The sequence below is a fragment of the Akebia trifoliata genome, chromosome 13 (assembly GCF_017979445.1).
Source record: "Akebia trifoliata isolate Shusen 1 chromosome 13, ASM1797944v1, whole genome shotgun sequence".
NCBI lineage: Eukaryota > Viridiplantae > Streptophyta > Magnoliopsida > Ranunculales > Lardizabalaceae > Akebia > Akebia trifoliata.
The window spans coordinates 4,065,120-4,084,987 of NC_141387.1; the positions used below are offsets into that span (position 1 = coordinate 4,065,120).

General features: G+C 33.7%; 1 protein-coding gene and 1 pseudogene across 2 annotated transcripts; both read right to left on the reverse strand.

The window, feature by feature from the left end:
• Nucleotides 1–1,434: 1,434 nt before the first annotated feature.
• On the reverse strand, nt 1,435–5,446 carry LOC147387400 (G-type lectin S-receptor-like serine/threonine-protein kinase B120). Of its 2 annotated transcripts, none has more exons than XM_086420419.1 (7): nt 3,988–5,446; nt 3,459–3,566; nt 3,163–3,356; nt 2,869–3,079; nt 2,400–2,649; nt 2,158–2,308; nt 1,435–2,065 (listed from the first exon to the last, which is right to left on the reverse strand). In XM_086420419.1, exons 1-7 carry the CDS (start codon nt 5,288–5,290, stop codon nt 1,763–1,765), a joined length of 2,520 nt encoding a protein of 839 aa, XP_086276545.1. In that variant the 5' UTR covers nt 5,291–5,446; the 3' UTR covers nt 1,435–1,762. The 2 variants fall into 2 exon arrangements, with proteins under 2 accessions (XP_086276545.1, XP_086276546.1); XM_086420420.1 differs by having other exon boundaries at nt 2,400–2,637; nt 3,988–5,441.
• A 7,552-nt stretch (nt 5,447–12,998) lies between these two features.
• On the reverse strand, nt 12,999–15,026 carry LOC147387401 (G-type lectin S-receptor-like serine/threonine-protein kinase SD1-13; annotated as a pseudogene).
• Between the last annotated feature and the right edge of the window lie 4,842 nt (nt 15,027–19,868).

Below are 19,868 nucleotides of genomic sequence, written 5' to 3' on the forward strand. Positions count from 1 at the left end.
TCCCCCCTTAGGATCCCACCCTTGGGATTTATCCCATAAATTACTTGGTGTGTGTGGTGCATCTTCCTTGTAGTTCCCTGTAGTGCCTTCTAATTTGTAGAGATTGACATCTTGAAAACAAAATCAAACGACTCAACTCATGTTGTAAATCAAGTTTGAAAAAGAAATACAATTCTTTGAGTCCGATGAAGGCTTTGAAGATGGACGATCCATGACCTCCAATTTTTTAATGAAACAGATTTTGTGGATATGTGACGTGGTTGTCCTTCTATCGTCAAATATCACTACAGAGTACTACAGGAAAAACGCACTACCGCAGATTCATCCCCTGCATGTAGTGCGGTAGGGTGGGGATTGCATGTACCTTGAGGATAAGTTAGTTGAATTAAAAGTTGTTAAATGAGAAATAATTTCATACCATCAACTCTTCCATTCAAGAGGGGAACGGGTCCGCACGTACCCTGAGGACAAGGTCGATTGACTAAAAGGTTGTTAAATGAAAAATAATCTTGTATCATCAACTCTTCCATTCAAGACTACTCTAAAGCCACTCTCCGGCTATAGACACAAACAGTAGGTGCCAATTAGCTTAGCAGGTAAAGTTTTGGGAGATGATACAAATCAAAATACAAAAAATGTATAAAGCAAACTCATAAATTGATTAGACCTAATACATCATAAGCTCAGCCCGGCCCAAAATTGGAGCAAATGCAGATGGGTTGGTTAGAGGTGAATCCATCTAGGACTTGCTATTTGTTTAAATGCCCGGACCAATCAATATGTAAATCGACGGATCCTACACCAATTCGACCGGCCTAACTCATTGACAGCCCTATAAATCACAATAGATTTTGGAATATTCCATGTTTTGATTGAAGAAATCTACCAAAACTTTTGCCAAAAACTTTGTGAGTCTACAACTTTTACTGGCATGCAATTAAGGCAATACTTACTACTTTGCCTACTGAGTACAAGTGGTTCGACACCAATTTTAGATCTCAAAAATGCCCCCAACCTTTACATTTAAACTTAATAAAATCATGACCATTTTGGTCAGTAACAAAGAAAATTGCCCGTTCATTAGTTTTCCAAATTACAAAAAATACAATTTTTACTATATATGTAATCTTCAAAAACACCTTGCTAAATATTTTAAATTCCAAAGAAGCCCTTTTGATATATGGGCATTTGTGCATGCCGCATTCTACATCTAGTCTTTTTAATAAGTTTTCTATTATCTTATTTATCAAAAATTCTTTTGTGGGAGATTTTTTGGTCAATCTGACAGCTTGAGATACATAGAACTTCAAGCCCCCCAAATTTGTCGGATTTAAGATACCATTGTAATACTTGCTAAAGAATCTCCAATGCCTAATTTAGATTCATATGAATAGATATAGTTGATAGTAATAAAATTTTAAAAATGATTATAAATTTAATGAATTGTAAAACTAATTAATCAAAATTATAATATTATTATCATGAGTTAACAACACATGTTATTTTCTTAAATAACTCAACAATGTGAATCCATGTAAGGATACAATAAACGTTGCTCTTACGGCCCATATAAGGATAATCTATAATTGGACAGAAATTTTGCCAAATTAGAGGGACCAGGAATGGACTATGTCACTTTGGAAAGAAATTTTGCCAACTTTAGTGTGCTCTGTACACAGAAAATGGCATCAGAACACTATAAAATTACAACTACTTATGTCAAGAAAACTACGTAATTAAGGAAGTCAAGAGCACCACCAAGTTATCGTCCTCCAACTGTCGTTATCGTAACAGTATTTATCGAGATACTACTTACATTTGCAGACAAATCAGAGCTCACATGTGTTCTCTCGAAAGTAAATGCAGGTTGCTTTGGGGTTGGAAGGGTTGTCTCACTGCCAAGCATGAAAACTATTGTAGACATGTTTGGCCTATCAATTGCATGTTCTTGCACACAAAGTAGTCCCACATGAATGCATCTCATCAATTCTAATGGAGAATATGAGTCAACCAATGATGGATCCATCAACTCACATGCCTTGTCTTCATTCCACAATCTCCATGCCTGAAAAGAATAACAAGTATTCCAACTTGAAAATTATAAGAAAAAATCAGATTGTAAATTATATAAAATAGAATAAATTGAAATACGCTTACATATCCTAAAAGGTTTAAAGATTGTTCATGCTGATAGAAGCTTGTATTCCTCTTACTGCTCACAATCTCTAATAGTAAGACTCCAAAGCTAAAGACGTCAGATTTCTCGGAAAATGTACCTTCCATGGCATACTCTGGGGACATATAGCCACTGCAGTTGATCGTAAACAAGTTATAATTAATCAAATTATTAAGGTAAGAAGGACAAATAAAACAGGTTTTATTTATGAAATGAAACTTACTATGTTCCAACAACTCTATTTGTATTTGCTAGTGTTTGCTTCCCTCCAAATATCCTAGCCATGCCAAAGTCTGAAATTTTAGGGTTCATATCCTCATCCAAAAGAATGTTGCTGGCCTTCAAATCTCGATGAATCACTTTTAGCCGAGAATCACGATGAAGATAAAGAAGCCCCCGAGCGATACCATCAACAATGTTGAAGCGTTTACCCCAATCTAGCAACACTCTTCTTGTTGGATCTGAGACACATACTAATTACAATATGATGTCCACATGTAGGTATGTTTTACAAGTATAAATTAAATGATATAGCGATATATGTAACATCAATAGGTTTGTATTCTAGATTCTTGGTTTAATTAGTCAAAATATGCATTTTGAACTATTTAAAATTCTTCAAATTCGCACAATATTTTTTATTAAAACTAAGGTCAATATATATCTTTAAGAGAGTATTTGGGTATACTAACCAAAGAGAAAGGCATCCAAACTTTTATGAGGCATGTACTCATAGACTAAAATCTTCTCTTCCCCATCAATGCAGAAGCCGAGAAGCCTAACAAGGTTCCTATGTTGGAGTTTAGATACCAACTTAAGTTCATTCTTAAACTCTTCAATGCCTTGTCCGGAGTTTCTCGATAGTCTTTTCACTGCTATTTCTTGTCCATCTTGTAGCGTACCCTGAAAAAAACACAATCATGGAAGGAATTAATTCTTCATATTCAAACCGATCCATTTCTTACATTTTAAAAATTAAAGATTACCTTATAAACAGGACCAAATCCCCCCTCCCCAAGTTTATTCGCAAAGTAGTTTGTAGCGATTTTTATGGTCCCAAAGTCAAATAATGGTAGTTCTGTGTTTTCGCTTCCCTCTGCATGACCTTTCAACAAAATTGCCTGTGGAGACTCTATAATTTTACCTGAATCAGTAATCTCTTGCAACTCTTTCTTTTTCCCTGAATTAGAAAATGAGCATTGAAAATTTGATAATCTCGAACAAATGAAGGTATGATTTAGGAACTTTAATGGACTCACTAAAAGACTAACGAAGCACTAACCTCTTTGTTTTACCTTCAACCAATACAAAATGAATGCTAAGGCGCTCACGATTATTAATCCAGCAATGGTTATGAGTACAACGATGTATGTCTTAAGTTTCTTTCCCCCTGTATAAAAAAATAATTAGTAAGCGAAGCGGACAAAATGTATATACAACTTTCTTAATATCGACCAAAAAAAAAAAAAAAAAATCATTTCAACCCATAACATCTCGGAACAAGTTTGTCTCAGAGTCCCCAAAGAATCCAAAATAAAAATTGTAAAGTGGGAGTAGTTGAAAACAGAATAGTAAATTGGATTAATACATAGTTCTAACTATGAATTGTGTTCCCTTGATGAATGCATCCTCCTTTCGCTCACAGCGTTATATGGTCCTGAAGGTTTGAGTGCAGAAATAGAGAGGACCATCCAACACCATGGCCTCAAGAAGGGTGTACTCTTCAATGATTCCGTTCTTGTAAACGTAGGCACCCATTCTGTTGGAACATGTGCGAGGTGAACTCTTCATGAGAGGGATATGTAACTTACCAAATTCTGAGTGCGCAAGGCGAAGGAAAAGATTCTCTCCACCAATGGTAAACTCCCGAATATCGATCAGATCACCTCCCCAAACTAGACAATCAATTCCTTCAACAAACGCATATGCTAGACACGAACAATTTCTAAAGCACTCATCTTTGCATTGGGTTTCATTGTTGACATTCAAGTAATTCGAAAAATCTGGCAATTTAAAACCTTCCAACTTGAAAAACTCATCTCCTTTCCCCTCATTTAAATTTGTATTATTTTTCTCACACTGCAATTGTGTTCTTCTAACACACCCTCCACTCCAATTCCCCTTTTCCCATTCCTCAATAACATTGGGTTGAAATCCTTGCAGACAGCTACACATCGGTGATTTAACCATGTTACATGTCCCGAAAGGTCCACACTTACCATAAAAATCACATTGATCCTCAGGTGTCCTCCAATCTTCAGTCCATTTCTTGACCCCTTCATTCCAAATTATTTGGTGAAGAATTCCTGAAGAACCCATAGTGAGACATAAAACCTGCGTGTTGTTGTACAGCGAAAATGAAAAATATACCCCACCTTGATTATCGGGGAGGTACTGAAAACCATTAAAATAAATTGAATTCATTCCTGGCACGCCAATTAGGGTAGACCCATTCCATTCCCCACTTCTCCAATACGGAACCGATCCGTTCCAAACAAAAGCCTGTGGTATTTGTGGATGACCGACACCGAAAATGAAATTTCCGGGTGATGGATCATCGTTGCTTTTCCATGAAGTTAGGAAATTTGTTTTGTTGGTTTTAGTGTTCAATCCGATCTTCATATTCTGCAAGAACGTATCCGTGGGGTGATCGAAGCTCTGCCATAAGTAATTGGTTTGTTGTGAATTATTTGTATTTAAAACAAGATTTCCATCATCTAAGAGTTGTGCTATTGAATTATTGGATGAAAAAGTAACATTTGTGGACCATATAGGGTTTTGTCTCCCATCCATAAGCACGAGATTTCCATCCCTACTAATCGTTAAAACTCCAGAGAAATCACTTAGTGGTTTCTCTCTATTAGCGACCCATACTACTTTTCGATCAGAGATTTTCATGTACCACATTCCAACGTAACGATTACTAGAATTTCCAGGACTAAAGAAGCCTAATTCAAAAACTTCGCCTACCGACGTTAATGTTTCTCCATCAGTGATCGATTGGGTCGATGATATATGGTTTATCGCAAAGCAAGATCGTGATACAAGCAAATACGTAAACAATATAGATGAAAGGAAAAGACTTACTCTTCTGTATCCAATACCCATTTGCATCAAAATATCTTGTTCTTGAGAATGAGATGATGGGGAAGGAAATATAGCTGTGGTGTGAACGAAATCGTTAGGATAGCTACAAGTCTTTGATTCAATTTAACTGATACTATGTATATGTCATATTTTATGTCTCCTAATGTAAATGTGAAAGTGAATTTGGTAGGTAATACAAAAAGAATTGACTAAGAAATCAAAGTTGAGGTGCTTGAAGTTCTTGATACGTTTCCTTCCAAGCTCCTCCACTAAAATCACTTTCAATTCATCATTCTTGACTTTGACTTTGATATTTATGGTCACAAATGCTTAGTCCAATAATACTGTGCTTAGGCTTAATTGCTACGTAAACTTCATTCGTCATATAAGTAATCATTTGTTTGAAATTTGTGTGAATAATTAGGGCACCACATGGTATAAACAACTACTCAATACCCGTATTTTGAAGTAATCATGATTAAAAATTATATTACTTCTTGTTGTGTAAAAGCATGCAACAAATAAAATGAACAACGAACAAGAAATTGAATGCAAACGAAAATAGAAAAAAAATAGAAAACAGAAGACATGATTTACATGGTTCGGTAAGATGCATATGTCCACGGGTAGTGATGATCAATTCACTATCTTCAACAAGATTTTACGAAGTTCGTCAAAAACCCTAATCCCCTGTTACACCCCTTTTCACCATCTCTCTCTAGTGGCTTTCTCTTACACGTTAAGAATGAACCCTAAAAATACCCTTTATTTACTTAGGGTAAAAAGAAAATTTAAAAATGGGTCGGATCAAAACCCAAACCAAAATGGGCCCAAATTCTCAGATCAAACGGGTCATAGAAAAGGTGGGGAAACCCCCACACATTACCAATTAATCGGGTCAAACGGATCGTTAATAGATCACCAAGAAATCGGATTGAATACATGACAATTCTCCAACACTTCTAATAAAGGGATAAGGATGAATGTGGAAAGAATTCCAATGAACGAGAGAAAGAGAATTTATAAATAAGAGGTCATCCAAAGTAAAGGAATGCAATTTCAATTCTCTCAAACATTTGCTCTACTAAAATCATGTATGACTTAATAATCAAAGAGTTTTTAAGTGGGTCTCGTTTCGTCGTAGTAGTAGAAGGAGCAAATATGTAATTGTAGACAAGAAAGAGGGAGAAGACATCATTGTTCATTCTCCATCTTATCATTGTGAAAATTCGTTTTAAAATTTTCAAAGCATGGAAGTACACTATGTGAAAAATGGAAAATTCTACAGAAAAAATTACGGGCCAAGGCCCACAAATTTTAGAAATTGAATTTTGACAGTCTAGGACCGTTGAAATTCTTGATGTTCCTAGATTTGATAGCTTAGAGCTGTTGAATTTCTCTCTTCCTTCATTAATTTGATAGATTCAACCTGTCGAAAAAAAAATTGACAATGAAAAATTCGATGCCAATTCGACCTTTTGATCAGTCGTATTTTATGAAATTTGACGGCCAAAGACTATCAAATTTGGACTTTTTTCATATTGTGATAGTACTATAGACAAATCAGCCTTCTTCTTCTTTTTTCTTGGTATGCAATTAAAAATGCAGAAGAGATGGTCAAAATTTTGGCCCCTGATGTGTTGGTCGTACGAGTGCAATTTTGGAGACTGCATGAGACCACACATTCTCATTGGCCGATTTGTATTGAAGGGCATTCAAACGGGCATAAAGTGGATAGTTTTTGTAATTTTGAGATGTCGTTTAGTACACGTGGACCAGTGGGAATATATCGTGTCGGTGCATTCTCTAAAATCCCACTCTAGTAATAACATTGTTAGTATTCGATATGAAAAGGGAGAATATTAAGTACGCCCTATCTTTCAGAAGATAATTAATAATTAAATTAGTAAATTTTTTCTTTCTAAATACCATCCATTTCAACAAAAATTTAAACTATCCAATATCCTTCCTCACATCATTATTATTATTTTTTTTAACTCGGTAGAGTTTTTCAATTGTGATTATAATTCATACCAACAATTTGTGATGGCAAGTGACGAACGAAGAATGACATACTAATAATAGCAAAGATTTAGACCTAATCTTCGATCTATAACACTAAATGACCAATGAAGAAAATACTTACTACACTGGCTTTCAAGAGTTGACTATGACTCCTCGTCAACATAAAATTAAGAAATACATAAAATGTTATCTACCTTCAAAAGATGTACTAGTGACATTGCTGATAGAACATGTGTTATGGCTCTCTAGAGATAAATCTGACAATATGTCTTTCAGTAAATGGATGTTGTTTTCGAGTTGGAAGGTTCGTACTGGTTGAAATGACTAGTATAAGGAAGGTAAAAAAAATTCTTGTCTTTTTTTTTTTCGTTACTGGTTGAAAATGAGGGTACTTGTGTGCTTTTTGTGGGTCAACAAAGGGTGAATATTGTCAAGGGACACATGTCGTTAAAGTGAAAACATTGGTGGGCGCTCATCTCAAATAAGGACCAACTTGTGTAGCGAGGTCTAAAGTAAAAAAAAAAATTAGGGGCCCTTCCTTGCTTCGCCATTGCATGCTTACCCCCAACCATGCATTAGAAGTGAATGTTTTCAACAAAAACAAAAAGCTGTTAGTGACCATTGGACATGAACCTTCAGATTTTCAGAATAAAAAATTTTAAACATATTGTTCAAGGGTATATTTTGGACCTAATGGAGAGTCAATTCCCTTAAAAGAGTTCATTAGTGACCATTGGACTTGAACTTCTGCGTTTTTGTTAAATAAAAAATTGAAAAGATGTCGTTCAAATGATGATTTTGGGATAGGTAAAATTGAAAACATGTCCTTAAACTGGATGTGTTGATTATTTTTTAAAATAATTAGTTTTAAAAATTGAAAACATGTCCTTGAACCAGATGGTTTGACTGCCACGGTGAAAAGAGGCTAATCAAGAGCATATTTTAGGAGGGGTAAAATTGGCAACCTCAAAATAGCCGGTTTGTTACTCTTTAAAAAAATTAAAAATCATTATTTTTTAATAAATAAATTGTTATTTTTTAATAATTTTTCCTTTTTTTTTTCAAAGTTATATGGAGGAGACTTCCAAACAACCCCTTTATTTTTGGTTTGAGTTTTTTTTACCCTCAAACCACATCCTCCCTCTCTTTTCTTTCTTTTTTTCAAACTTAATTTACACGTGAAAGACTCTCAATATAGTTGAATTACTAAAGACAACAATGGTGTTTGAAATGAAGTTAGCCGAATCACATTGATCTTTTGTAGATACTTGATAAATAGATAAGACAACTACAAGATAACTGATTCACCACCCTGGCCACTAGATTTAATCCTAAATATGATTCGGTGGTTCTCAATGTACCTTAAAAGGTAACAACATAACTATTTCTCTAACACGTACCCTCTCTCAATCGAGTGCTCTTTTGAATGAGGAAAGTATGATTGATCACATAATATCAATATCATCAATTGTACTTGTTGGATATCACCACCAATGTGTTGACGAACCTGATTGTCAATTGTTGTCTGAGAAAAATATATGCTATGTCTATGCATATAAAAGATGAGGAGCATTTCACTCAACTTAAATGGGCCGAGATTAGTTTAGGCCAGACTGAAATCGGACGGATGTTAATCCAGAAACGATTAGATAATCAAGTGATCTCCAATGGACCATTAAACGGGCTCAATGTCGGATTATATTGTGGGCTTGATCATCAACCATGACCTCTATTGGGTCTAGAAAAAGAGAATGGACCTCAATTGGTCCAGGTGAGCTGGTTCCTAACAGATTTAGAGATTCAAAATAGACAGAATTATCAAGTTGGTCTCAACCCAGCAGGCTTGAGACAAATAAGGCATCTTTTGGGCCTCAATTTAAAGAGATTGGGTTCATCTTAAGCCAATGGGCTTTTGATTTTCTTGTCATACCCATAAGTAATACTGAAAAAAATGTTTTTTTTTTTTAAGAAAAGAGAAAAAGATGATCGGGGATATTATTATATGGACTAAAGAAAAGGGTTTTGACGATTAATGGATTGGACACTTACAAGTAGGCAAAATCAGAAGTTGATGGGCCTTAAGTTTGTAGTTGAAGTGGGCACAACAAAACTAATGGGTTGCTTTTTGGGCTCAATTGTAATGGCAAGATTTAGATTCGGAAATGTCAAGTCCGAAAAGATAGAATTTTGAGGTCTTCTTAGAGGACGGTACTTATGGTTGTTGTCAACCCAGTGACCAAAGGAATAAAGGGTTAATGAACCAACAAAACAAACCAAATAGAGTTTGAAGCTTATTTAGGTTGGAGGGGTTGTTGAAGAAATTTATTGGAATCTTGATGTGGTGTTGCATAGGAAGGTGGATGATTTGAAACAAAAAAAAATGTAATGGTGCATGGAACTTGTTTATTAAACTACCAACAAGAGATTACAAAGAAGAGCTGTGATTTTCTGACTCGAAAATTTTCACTCAGTCGACGTGGTAAGGACATGGATCCATAGATCTTTTTATTCAGGTTACACCAGGAAAAGAATCTATGGTTCAGTGCCCTTGCCACATCAACCGAGTATTGACTGAGTGAAAATTTTCGAGAAAAAAAATCATTAGTCTACAAAGGAAGGTGGTTGATGTGACACAATGCTTCAGCCTATGATAAGGGAGGATCCAACGGTGGTACATGTGCTTGAAAATAGATTTATTATTTGGGATAAACAAAAGAAGGTTAGCTGAAGGAGATGCAAATATCATGGGAAGATATATTGAGAACAGAGGACATGTATTGTGTAGGATCATGGCCGTCCTAATCACAAGATCGGAGCTGGCCATGGCTTTGATACCATGAAATACTTTTCAATATAGTTGAAATACCAAAGACAACAATGGCGTTTGAAATGAAGTTAACCGAATCACATTGATCTTTGTAGATACTTGATAAATAGAGAAGGCAACTACAAGTAGTTACATAACTGACTAACTCCTGACAACTTGATTTAATCCTAAATATGATTTTGTGGTTCTCAAAGTACCTTAAAAGGTTGCAACATAATTATTTATCGAAGGGGTGGGGCATATGTAAAAACATGTGTAAAAGCAATGTAATCATAATAAATTTTCAAAATATGGGTTAGAGGTTTTGGATTGAGCTGATGTTTTTTGTGGATGATCTCTATGATGAAAAGATCATCCTGAAAAGAAAAAAAAAATCAATCCAATCTGAAACTTCTTACCCCATCAAAAGTGATTTAGAATGTGGACCATCGATTTTTTATCAATAATTTGTAAACCACTTTTGATAGACTTACAAGTTTCATATTGAGTTGATTTTTTGTGAGAATGATCTTCTCATCATAGAGACCATCCTCACAAAAAATCAGCTCAATCCAAAACCTCTAACTCACATTCTGAATAATCATTGTTTTTACATAGGTCCCATGATCCGTCCCCTTATCTAAGAGGAGGTGTTATATGTCAAAATGGCTCATATCACGGATCATGTTCAAGTTTTTTGTCTTGAAATTAGACCCCATTATGGATTATTCGCATTCTATGAGCATTGTATGTGACGAAGAAGCAAAACCTTTATCTAAATCATTATTTAAATAAGTAATTGGGCCTAAATCGTTATATTGTTATATAGTGATATCTTTCGACTACAGATCTCTAGTTCACTTAAATATTGTAATTTCCCATGTTTTTGGAGAGAGCTCATTCACTTTGTACATATGGCCATTTTTGGACTTTATTTAGCAATTTGCTTTTTTTATTTTATTTTTAGGAAAGACTGTGTTTGTAATTCTCTTCCCTCTATGATATCTATAAATTGAAGAGAGGGACTCTTGTTTGAGAAGGATTTATTTTTTTTCAAATTATTTTAGATAATTTTCTCTTCTAAAGAGAGGAGGATAAGTTTAAATCTTGAGATATTTCTCCTGATCTTGAGAGAATTCTTTTGAGAAATTATGAAGAAGAACTATGTAAAATATAAGTGTCTCTTATTCATCTATTTGAAGGAACAAGAATTCATTCAGATATGTAGAGGATTATTTTTCTTTAGCTTACAATCTCTCGATTCTATATGTTTGATTATAAATTTATATATTGGATTTCGACTTGTTTACACTGGATTTTATTTCATTTTTATTTATGAAACAAATAAAATTTTTTTCCTTCTTCAAAGAAATGTGATTTTTTCAAGGCTTTTTATTGTTTTAATCATCTAAGGTACAAGACGTGTTTTAAATATTTTTTTTTCTTTAAAAAAACATCATTTTTTATTACTATATAAGGTTTAAAGTTTGGAATTTTTCCCATATGGATCTTCAAAAGCTTTTAAACACAAAGTGGGTCCCGTAATGTGGACCACATAAATGGTACGGCTCAGGGCAGAGCCAGGATTTTCTTCTAGTATGGCAAATTATGATTAGTTGTATGGTTGAAGAACTTGAAGATGAATGGTTTTAAGGAGAAATTTAAAAGTTTTTAGTAGAAGTTAAAGAAAATGATATTTAAGTCATTTCCAATTAATATATGAGAAGGCCCAGTCAAGAGGCAATGTCATCAACAAAAAATTGAAGAGGAGGGAGGCGGGGCAAAAATTAGAGGGAGGTGAGGGTGTGGGGGCAAATGGGAAGAGATGTGAGGGAATGAGTACAAATGGGACATGTAATTAATTGAAAATATAGGATTGTCTCAAACTTCTATGGAGGCAAGTGCCCCCACCAGCTCCACGCTAGCTCCATCCATGGTACAGCTCTAATAGGCATCTCCATATTTCTTAGGGTCCCACTTGAATAGCTATACATGGGACGACCTCTCTTGAATTTACTGCAATAATTATTATATAGTGGATCTCACATGCTCCACATTTAAGATTGGCCTCCACTCTTGGTTATAGAAATTTGGATTGCATTAAAATAGTGGTCCCACAAGTCTAGGTATCTAGTCGTATGACATGTGGCACCCAACACTTTAGGGTTTAATTAAGACTAACACCAAGTTTATTTAATAGTGGGTCTTATAAGCCTATGTGTTCAATGTCTCTTAGTGTGGACATGAACCAAATTAAGGTTGTGCACATTGGAGCATAAGAGTATCATGGCAGTCACAACCTTACACCTTCCAACATGCGGTCAGAGGTTAGTGTTTTGCAACATTAAAACAAAAACATATTAGTTGTTGAAATAGGTCTAATACCAATTGTTGAGGAGCGTAAAGGAAATTCAGCAACGTCAAATTGTTTTAAGTGTGTTTGGTAATACATTTGAAGTCAGAATGGGGATAGTCCACCTTTAAAATTCAGACTTCAAAAGTTTTATTACCGTTTATTTCGTTTCAGATTTAAGATTTCAGAACGAAAATTGAGAAGTTTTGTACTAGCGATGAGGGACGCTGAATGAACTTCTAAAGTATGATTTCTAGTTTCCAGACTTTAGATGTTTCCAAACTTTAGACTTCAGAAGTGTTACCGAACATAGCCAAGTCTTAGTCAGATTCCAAGAGAAATTCCACCAACGTACACTAACAACACCATACAACTCACTGGCAATAAATTCAACGTAAAATCATGTCTGCGCAATACAATACATTATTTGAGTCTACTCATACATAGTGGATCTCATTATGTTGGATTCATTCTCCAAATCTTTGGGATGAGGACTTTTTTTTTTTCTGTTTTTTCTTCAATAACATATAAGAAATACTTAAATTCGCACACTATCTTCCTTCACAACATGTAATAGTGACATTGTTTATAGAACATGCCATATTGCTATCTAGAGATGAATATGAACCTGAAGCTATCTGTCTTTCAGCAAATGCAGGTTGCTTTGGAGTAGGAAGGCTTGTAATTTCACGAGTAAGCATCAAAATTATGGTCAACACACTAGGTCTGTCGTTGGCAAAATCTTGCACACACAATAGTCCCACATGAATACACTTCAAAATTTCTTCTGTGAAAGATGGTTTAGATAAGGTCGAATCAATCAGTGCCACCACCTCGCCTTCATTCCATAATTTCCATGCATGTATCAATTAAATATATATACATAAAAAGATGTAATAATTACTTGAAAATGATTGACATTTTTAATTTGCTCAAATAAAGTAAATAAAATTAGTTTGTATACACTTACATATCGCGAAAGGCTCCAAGATTCGTGATATTGAAAATTAGCATTCCTTTTCCCACTCACAATCTCTAGTAGCAATACTCCAAAACTGAATACATCCGATTTTTCAGAAAATAATCCGTCCATTGCATACTCGGGACATGTAGCCGCTAGATTTCGTCGTGCAAGAAACAAATTCTAAGTGTTTAGAGACTGAAATATAAAAGAATTGGGATTGAAGACTACAAACCTTACCAAGATTGAGACTAGGCTAGCAAGAAAAACAAAAAAACTCTCTGCTTATCACTTGGAGGTATTCTTTGCTTTCTTTAAGTAACTATTAATTACTACTTCTAAAAATAATAATAACTCAATAGGAATAGGAATAATTATTATAATAGTTATTAAAGGAGTATTACTACTATGTCCCAACAACCCTTATGGTATTTGCTTGAAGTTCATTGGCTCCAAAAATTCTTGCCATTCCAAAGTCTGAAATTTTAGGATTCAGATCTTCATCCAACAAAATGTTGCTTGCCTTTAGATCTCTATGGATAACTCTTAATCTAAAATCTCTATGAAGATAAAGAATCCCTCGACCAATCCCTTCAATAATTTTGAGCTGCTTTTTCCAATCTGAGAGTGCCCGTTTAGTTGGATCTTATCAAGAAATCAAATAAAACAAGTAATTTTAGTTTAATGAATGAAAATTGAATAACATGAGTTCTATTAATTGCATCACTCATTAATTTGGAGAGTTAGGCACACCTTCCTTATTTAAAAATTCAATAATCAAAGAGACCTTTTTTTTTTTTTTTCAAGAATATGAAGAGGCATTTCAAAATTCACATAATTAATGAGTTAGATAAATCAAAATAGCCTATATAATACAAAATGTCAGACATTAATTTATATTTTGATTGCTTATTACTATCTTGTTCAGGAGCTAAAATCAAAACATTAAACCATCCTCAGAAATCTTGGAATTCCATTTATGGTACTAAAGAAATTACTATTAAAAATTGAAAAAAATAATTAACCAAAAAGAATTGAGAAAGTTTTACCGAAAATAAAGGATTCCAAACTTTTATTGGGCAGAAATTCATATATCAACATCTTTTCATCTCTTTCAATGTAGCAGAACATAAGTCTAATAAGATTCCTATGTTGAAGTTTTGAAATCACCACAACCTCATTCTTGAACTCCTCCACACCTTGTCCAGAGCTTGTTGAAAGTCATTTTACAGCTATTTTTTGTCCATTTGGTAATATTCCCTAGAAACAAACATCAATCTATTTAAAATAATCAATTTTTACAATAAACCCCTTCACAAAATTAGTTTTGTTAGTTCAAGTTGGGTGTTTTTAAAGCTAATTTTCATTTATAAGTGGGCAATTCTAATTTGCCTACTTTTAAGGGAGTAAAATTAAGAAGATAATGAAATCTAGTAAAACAACTAATACCTTGAAAACTGGCCCAAAACACCTTGCCCAAGCTTATTCCCATCTCAAAGTTGCTTGTAGCAATTGATATCATCTCAAAATTGAAAATTTACAAATCTGGGTTGTCTCCTAGCATATTTGAATATGCAAATTCTGCACTGATTTTATTTCTTCTCTGTTTAATCCCCATCCTCTTACAATATAAGTATGTGCAGACTCCAACACCGACGATAACTACTATTCCGATAACAACTGTAATTAAGATAATTACCTTTACATTCTTCTTATCTGCAATTTCAAAAGAGACTCGTGTCATTAAAAACAAGCTTGCATCTTCATATCACTTCAAACTAAACATATTTTAGTTTAAAAGGAATTACAATTGAGTTACCTTTAATTCCCAAGTAATTACTAGTCAAAGAAAAAAGTAGAGGTATTAATTGGACATGAAACAAATAGAGAGAAAAGGACTCAAACTATACCCAGATTTCCTATAAATATCAAAATCTTCTTTGATTTTGAACTATAAATGAAAGAACAAGATAAAAATAAAGAATCTGTTTTGATTTCAATTCGAAGTTTAAATGAATCACGATTATTCCAGTGGAACAAATCCTACTTACCCAAGTTTTATTCTAATATTTGTTTAATCTTACTCTCCAATCTACAAAAGTTGCAACGATCAAGAGTATTGTAGGAAAAACACACAACGGAGGATCCATCCCCTGCATGTAGTGCGGTGGGGTGGGGACTGCATGTACCCTGAGGATAAGTTGGTCGAATTAAAAGTTGTTAAATGAGAAATTATTTCATACCATCAACTCTTCCATTCAAGAGGGGAACGAGACCGCATGTACCCCGAGGATAAGGTTGATTGACTAAAAGGTTGTTAAATGAAAAATAATCTTGTATCATCAACTCTTCCAATCAAGACTACTCTAAAGCCACTCTCCGACTATAAACACAAACAATAGGTGCCAGCACCGAATCACAGAACTCATTAAAAATAGGTTTATAAATAATATAAATAAATAACACAAAGAATATGAGACTCACTTCACAATCGGATGAAGAAATAGAAAATGTTTGTGCTCTGATTGATTACTCAAAAGCAAAATATTTTTCTAGCATAAATCATATTATAATCTTTTTCTTTCAGATGAATTTAAAACTCTAGAATATATCTTATCAATCAAAATAAAAAAAATGTATAAAGCAAACTCATAAATTGATATCTAAAGGGGATTGTAGACTTAGGTGGTGTTTGTTTGTGCTATTTTTTATTGTTTATTGCTGAAAAAAATAAATTCAACAATTTTATCAAAATAGCATATTTTTTTACTCCATATTTTCAGCGTTTATTGCTGAAAATAAGTGAAAAAAATTCAGCACTATTTTGATGCTAAAAAAAATTGCTGGAACGGTAAGCACTTTGTTTTTTTCGGTACGGACAAATATACCCTTTGTTTTTTTGGGCATGGACATGTATGCCCTTATACTTAAAAGGATATTACCTCTTATATCCTATAGATAAGTATATAAGCACCCCATATATTAATAAACCCACACCATGGCCAAATTGTTTTGTCTTATATGGGTTAAAAGTCTTGAAATGAGTTGATTTTTGGTGAGGATGATCTCTACAATGAGGAGATCATCCTCATCAAAAATCAGCCCAGACCGAAAACTTCTAACCCCATCAAAACAAATTCAAGAATTGTAAATCGTTTTTTTCTTTTTTGAAAACTAGTTTTGACATGGTTAGAAGTTTTGAAATGGGCTGATTTTTGGTGAGTATGATCTCTAGACTATATAGATCATCTTCACAAAAAATTGGTTCATTCCAAAAACTTTAACCCATATAAGACAAAAAAATTTGACTTTGGTGTGGGTTGCCCTTATTAATTTGTGGGGTGCTTTTATAATTACACATCCTTCATTTCCATCAAAAATTATTCATCCCAAATTAAGTTCTTTCAATGTTGATTTCAAAATTTGGTGACTTGTATGATATTATTGTTTTTAATTTGAAATTTGTGAGCTTATAGAAATAAAAATTATTATTTATAAATTGAAACCTTGACTATTACGTATTATTTAAAAATGAATTGCATTTTAATTTTATAAAAAATAATATATTTTGTTGTATTTAATAAGAAATAGGCATTTGAAACATACAAACAATGTATAATATGATTATAAGGATAAAAAAGATAATTTATCAATTTCTACAATGTGTAACAAACATGATTCTACATCTAAACAAACAACTTTTTCAGCACTTAAATTCAGCGTTTATAAGTTTCAGTGCTTAATGCTATTCAGCACTTATTTTTTTCAGTTTAACAAACAATACCTTAATAACACCCTGAGCTCAGCCCGGCCCAAAATTGGAGCAAATGCAGATGGGTTGGATTAGAGGTGTCCCATCCAACACCAACTCAACCAGCCTGACTAATTGACAGCCCCAAGTGGTTCGACACCAATTTGAGATCTCAAGAATACCCCACCTTTACATTTAAACTTAATAAAATCATGACCATTTTGATCACTAACTAAGAAAATTGCCCGTTCATTAGTTTTCCAAATTACAAAAATACAATTTGTACTATATATGTAATCTTCAAAAACACTTTACTAAATATTTTAAATTACAAATAAGCCCTTTTGATATATGTGCATTTGTGCATGCGGCCTTCTACTTCTAGTATTTTTAATAAATTTTCCATTATCGTATTTATCAAAAATTCTTTTGTGGGAGATTTTTTTGGTCAATCCAACATCTTGAGATACATAGAACTTCAAGCCCCCTAAAGAATCTCCAATGCCTAATTTAGATTCATATGAATAGGTGTAGATGATAGTAATAAAATTTTAAAAATGATTATAAAGTATTTTTAATGAATTATAAAACTAATTAATCAAAATAATATGATTATTATCATGAGTTAACAACACATGCTATTTTCTTAAATAACTCAGCAATGTGAATCCGTATAAGGATACAATAAACGTTGCTCTTATGGCTCATGTAAGAATAATCTCTAATTGGACAGATATTTTGCCAAATTAGTGGGACTAGGAATGGACTTTGTCACTTTGGTTCAATTCAATAGGTGAATGAGTTCTATTACAAAATCCGATCAAGCCACCAGTTTGATTCGATCTTTCAAAATAAAGCCATTGTGGAACAAGTAAGAGTAAGATCGCTCAATTCATGCTTATTTTAAGAGAAATTTAGCCACTCATGTTAAAGTCATCACCGACCTACAACTGTTGGATTGGTGATATCACTCCTAGATTAGATTAAGGCTTTAAATTGGATTAGGATTCTATTTGTGTTAGATTGGAATTATTTTTAATTAAATAAAATTAGATTATTTTAAGAATTCTAGTTGTATTAGGATTTTAATTTTTTGTTATACATAAAGTCACTCATAGCCATGAGCAAGTTAGTATGCTGAATTTTATAGAGAAATAAAATAATATCTTCTTTAGTTCATGGGTGTGTGTCTTCTTCTTCTTTGGTTCGTGGGTGTGTGTTAATATTTCTTGGACATGCCGATTCGTAATTAGATCTAAAAAAATATAGATTTCTTTGGCTACATAAGTGAGATTCTATGGCAAAATAATTTCAACAATTGATATCAAAGCAGGAAATGATTTGTTGGGAGAAATTGTTCGACACGCCTACACAACAACTTTGATTGAAGAGGAAGTTGACTGGTGACTCGGGTTTCTCGATTTTACTAAAGCTCAACAATTCCAACTATGATTTATAGGTCACGAGCTTTGAGACGTAATGTGTGGAGATAACACGGTGCTGCCAAAAGACTCTACATCGAAGACAAAGTGGAATGTCAAGACTGGTCGAGCTCTCTACACACTAAAGCAATACGTAGATGACAACATGTTGGTTCATACCTCAGATGAGATGACACCAAAAGAGGCATATGATATATTTGTTGATTTATTCTCATAGAAGAATATGCATCGCCTTCAACTTTTAGAAAAGGAGATTGAAGCCTTGAACAAGGAAAACTCTTTGTGGTAGAGTATTTCCTTCACATGAAAATAGTGTGTAGAGAGTTGTCCCTATTAGATATAGATAATAAAATCTTGGATGCCAAGATGAAGAGACTTTTGATCAACAGTCTACAACCAAGTATGTGGCATACGTGACAACTATTGCCAAATGGGAGATGCAACCTTTTGTGGATAAGTTAGAACATTTGCTCGTTAGCCACAAGATGGTGTTCATTGAAATCGATACCTTTAAAATTGAAGACAAAGAAGAAGACATGTTCTCCAAAGATTTCAAAGAAAAGTGGCAAGACAAATTAAAATTAAAATGCAGCAAAGGTAGATTGAAAAGCAGGGAAGATACCAACATCAACGGAAAGAACTACAAAAAGACACAGGATGATAAGCAAATTAAAAAGTCAAGCAATCACTGTGGAAAATCAGAGTATTTTGCACATGATTGTAGAGTAAAGTTTATTCCTATAGAAACTAATACAACCACTAAAGATTAGTGACCTACAAAAGCTAGCAAACGAGGGGGAGCCAATGATGAGGAAGATTAGGACCCACAAGTAAACTATGCATAAACTGCAGAAGTGCAAGATATATCCACAACAACCATCAAAATAATCGAGGAGCATACATTTACAATTGTGCTGGAAGATCAACATGATGAAGTTAATTTGGCCTCAAAGAATTGCACATTTAAGCAGAATGCAACAATTTACTATGCGAAAGATTGGATTATGAACTCAGACTATTCAAACCACATGACGAGTGCTGAGAAGAAATTCATAACCATGCATCCATATAATCGAAATCAGATGGTTGTAGCGGTTGACAACTCAAAACATTCGATAAAACACATGAGTGATGCGGAAATTGTGACGAGATTTGGCGAGAACCACTTATTATGTGTTGTATGTTATGCTCCTAGCATGGTGAAAAATTTATTATTTTTTCCACAGATAACCAAGATAGGATGGTATGCTTTATTCGGACCCCAAGA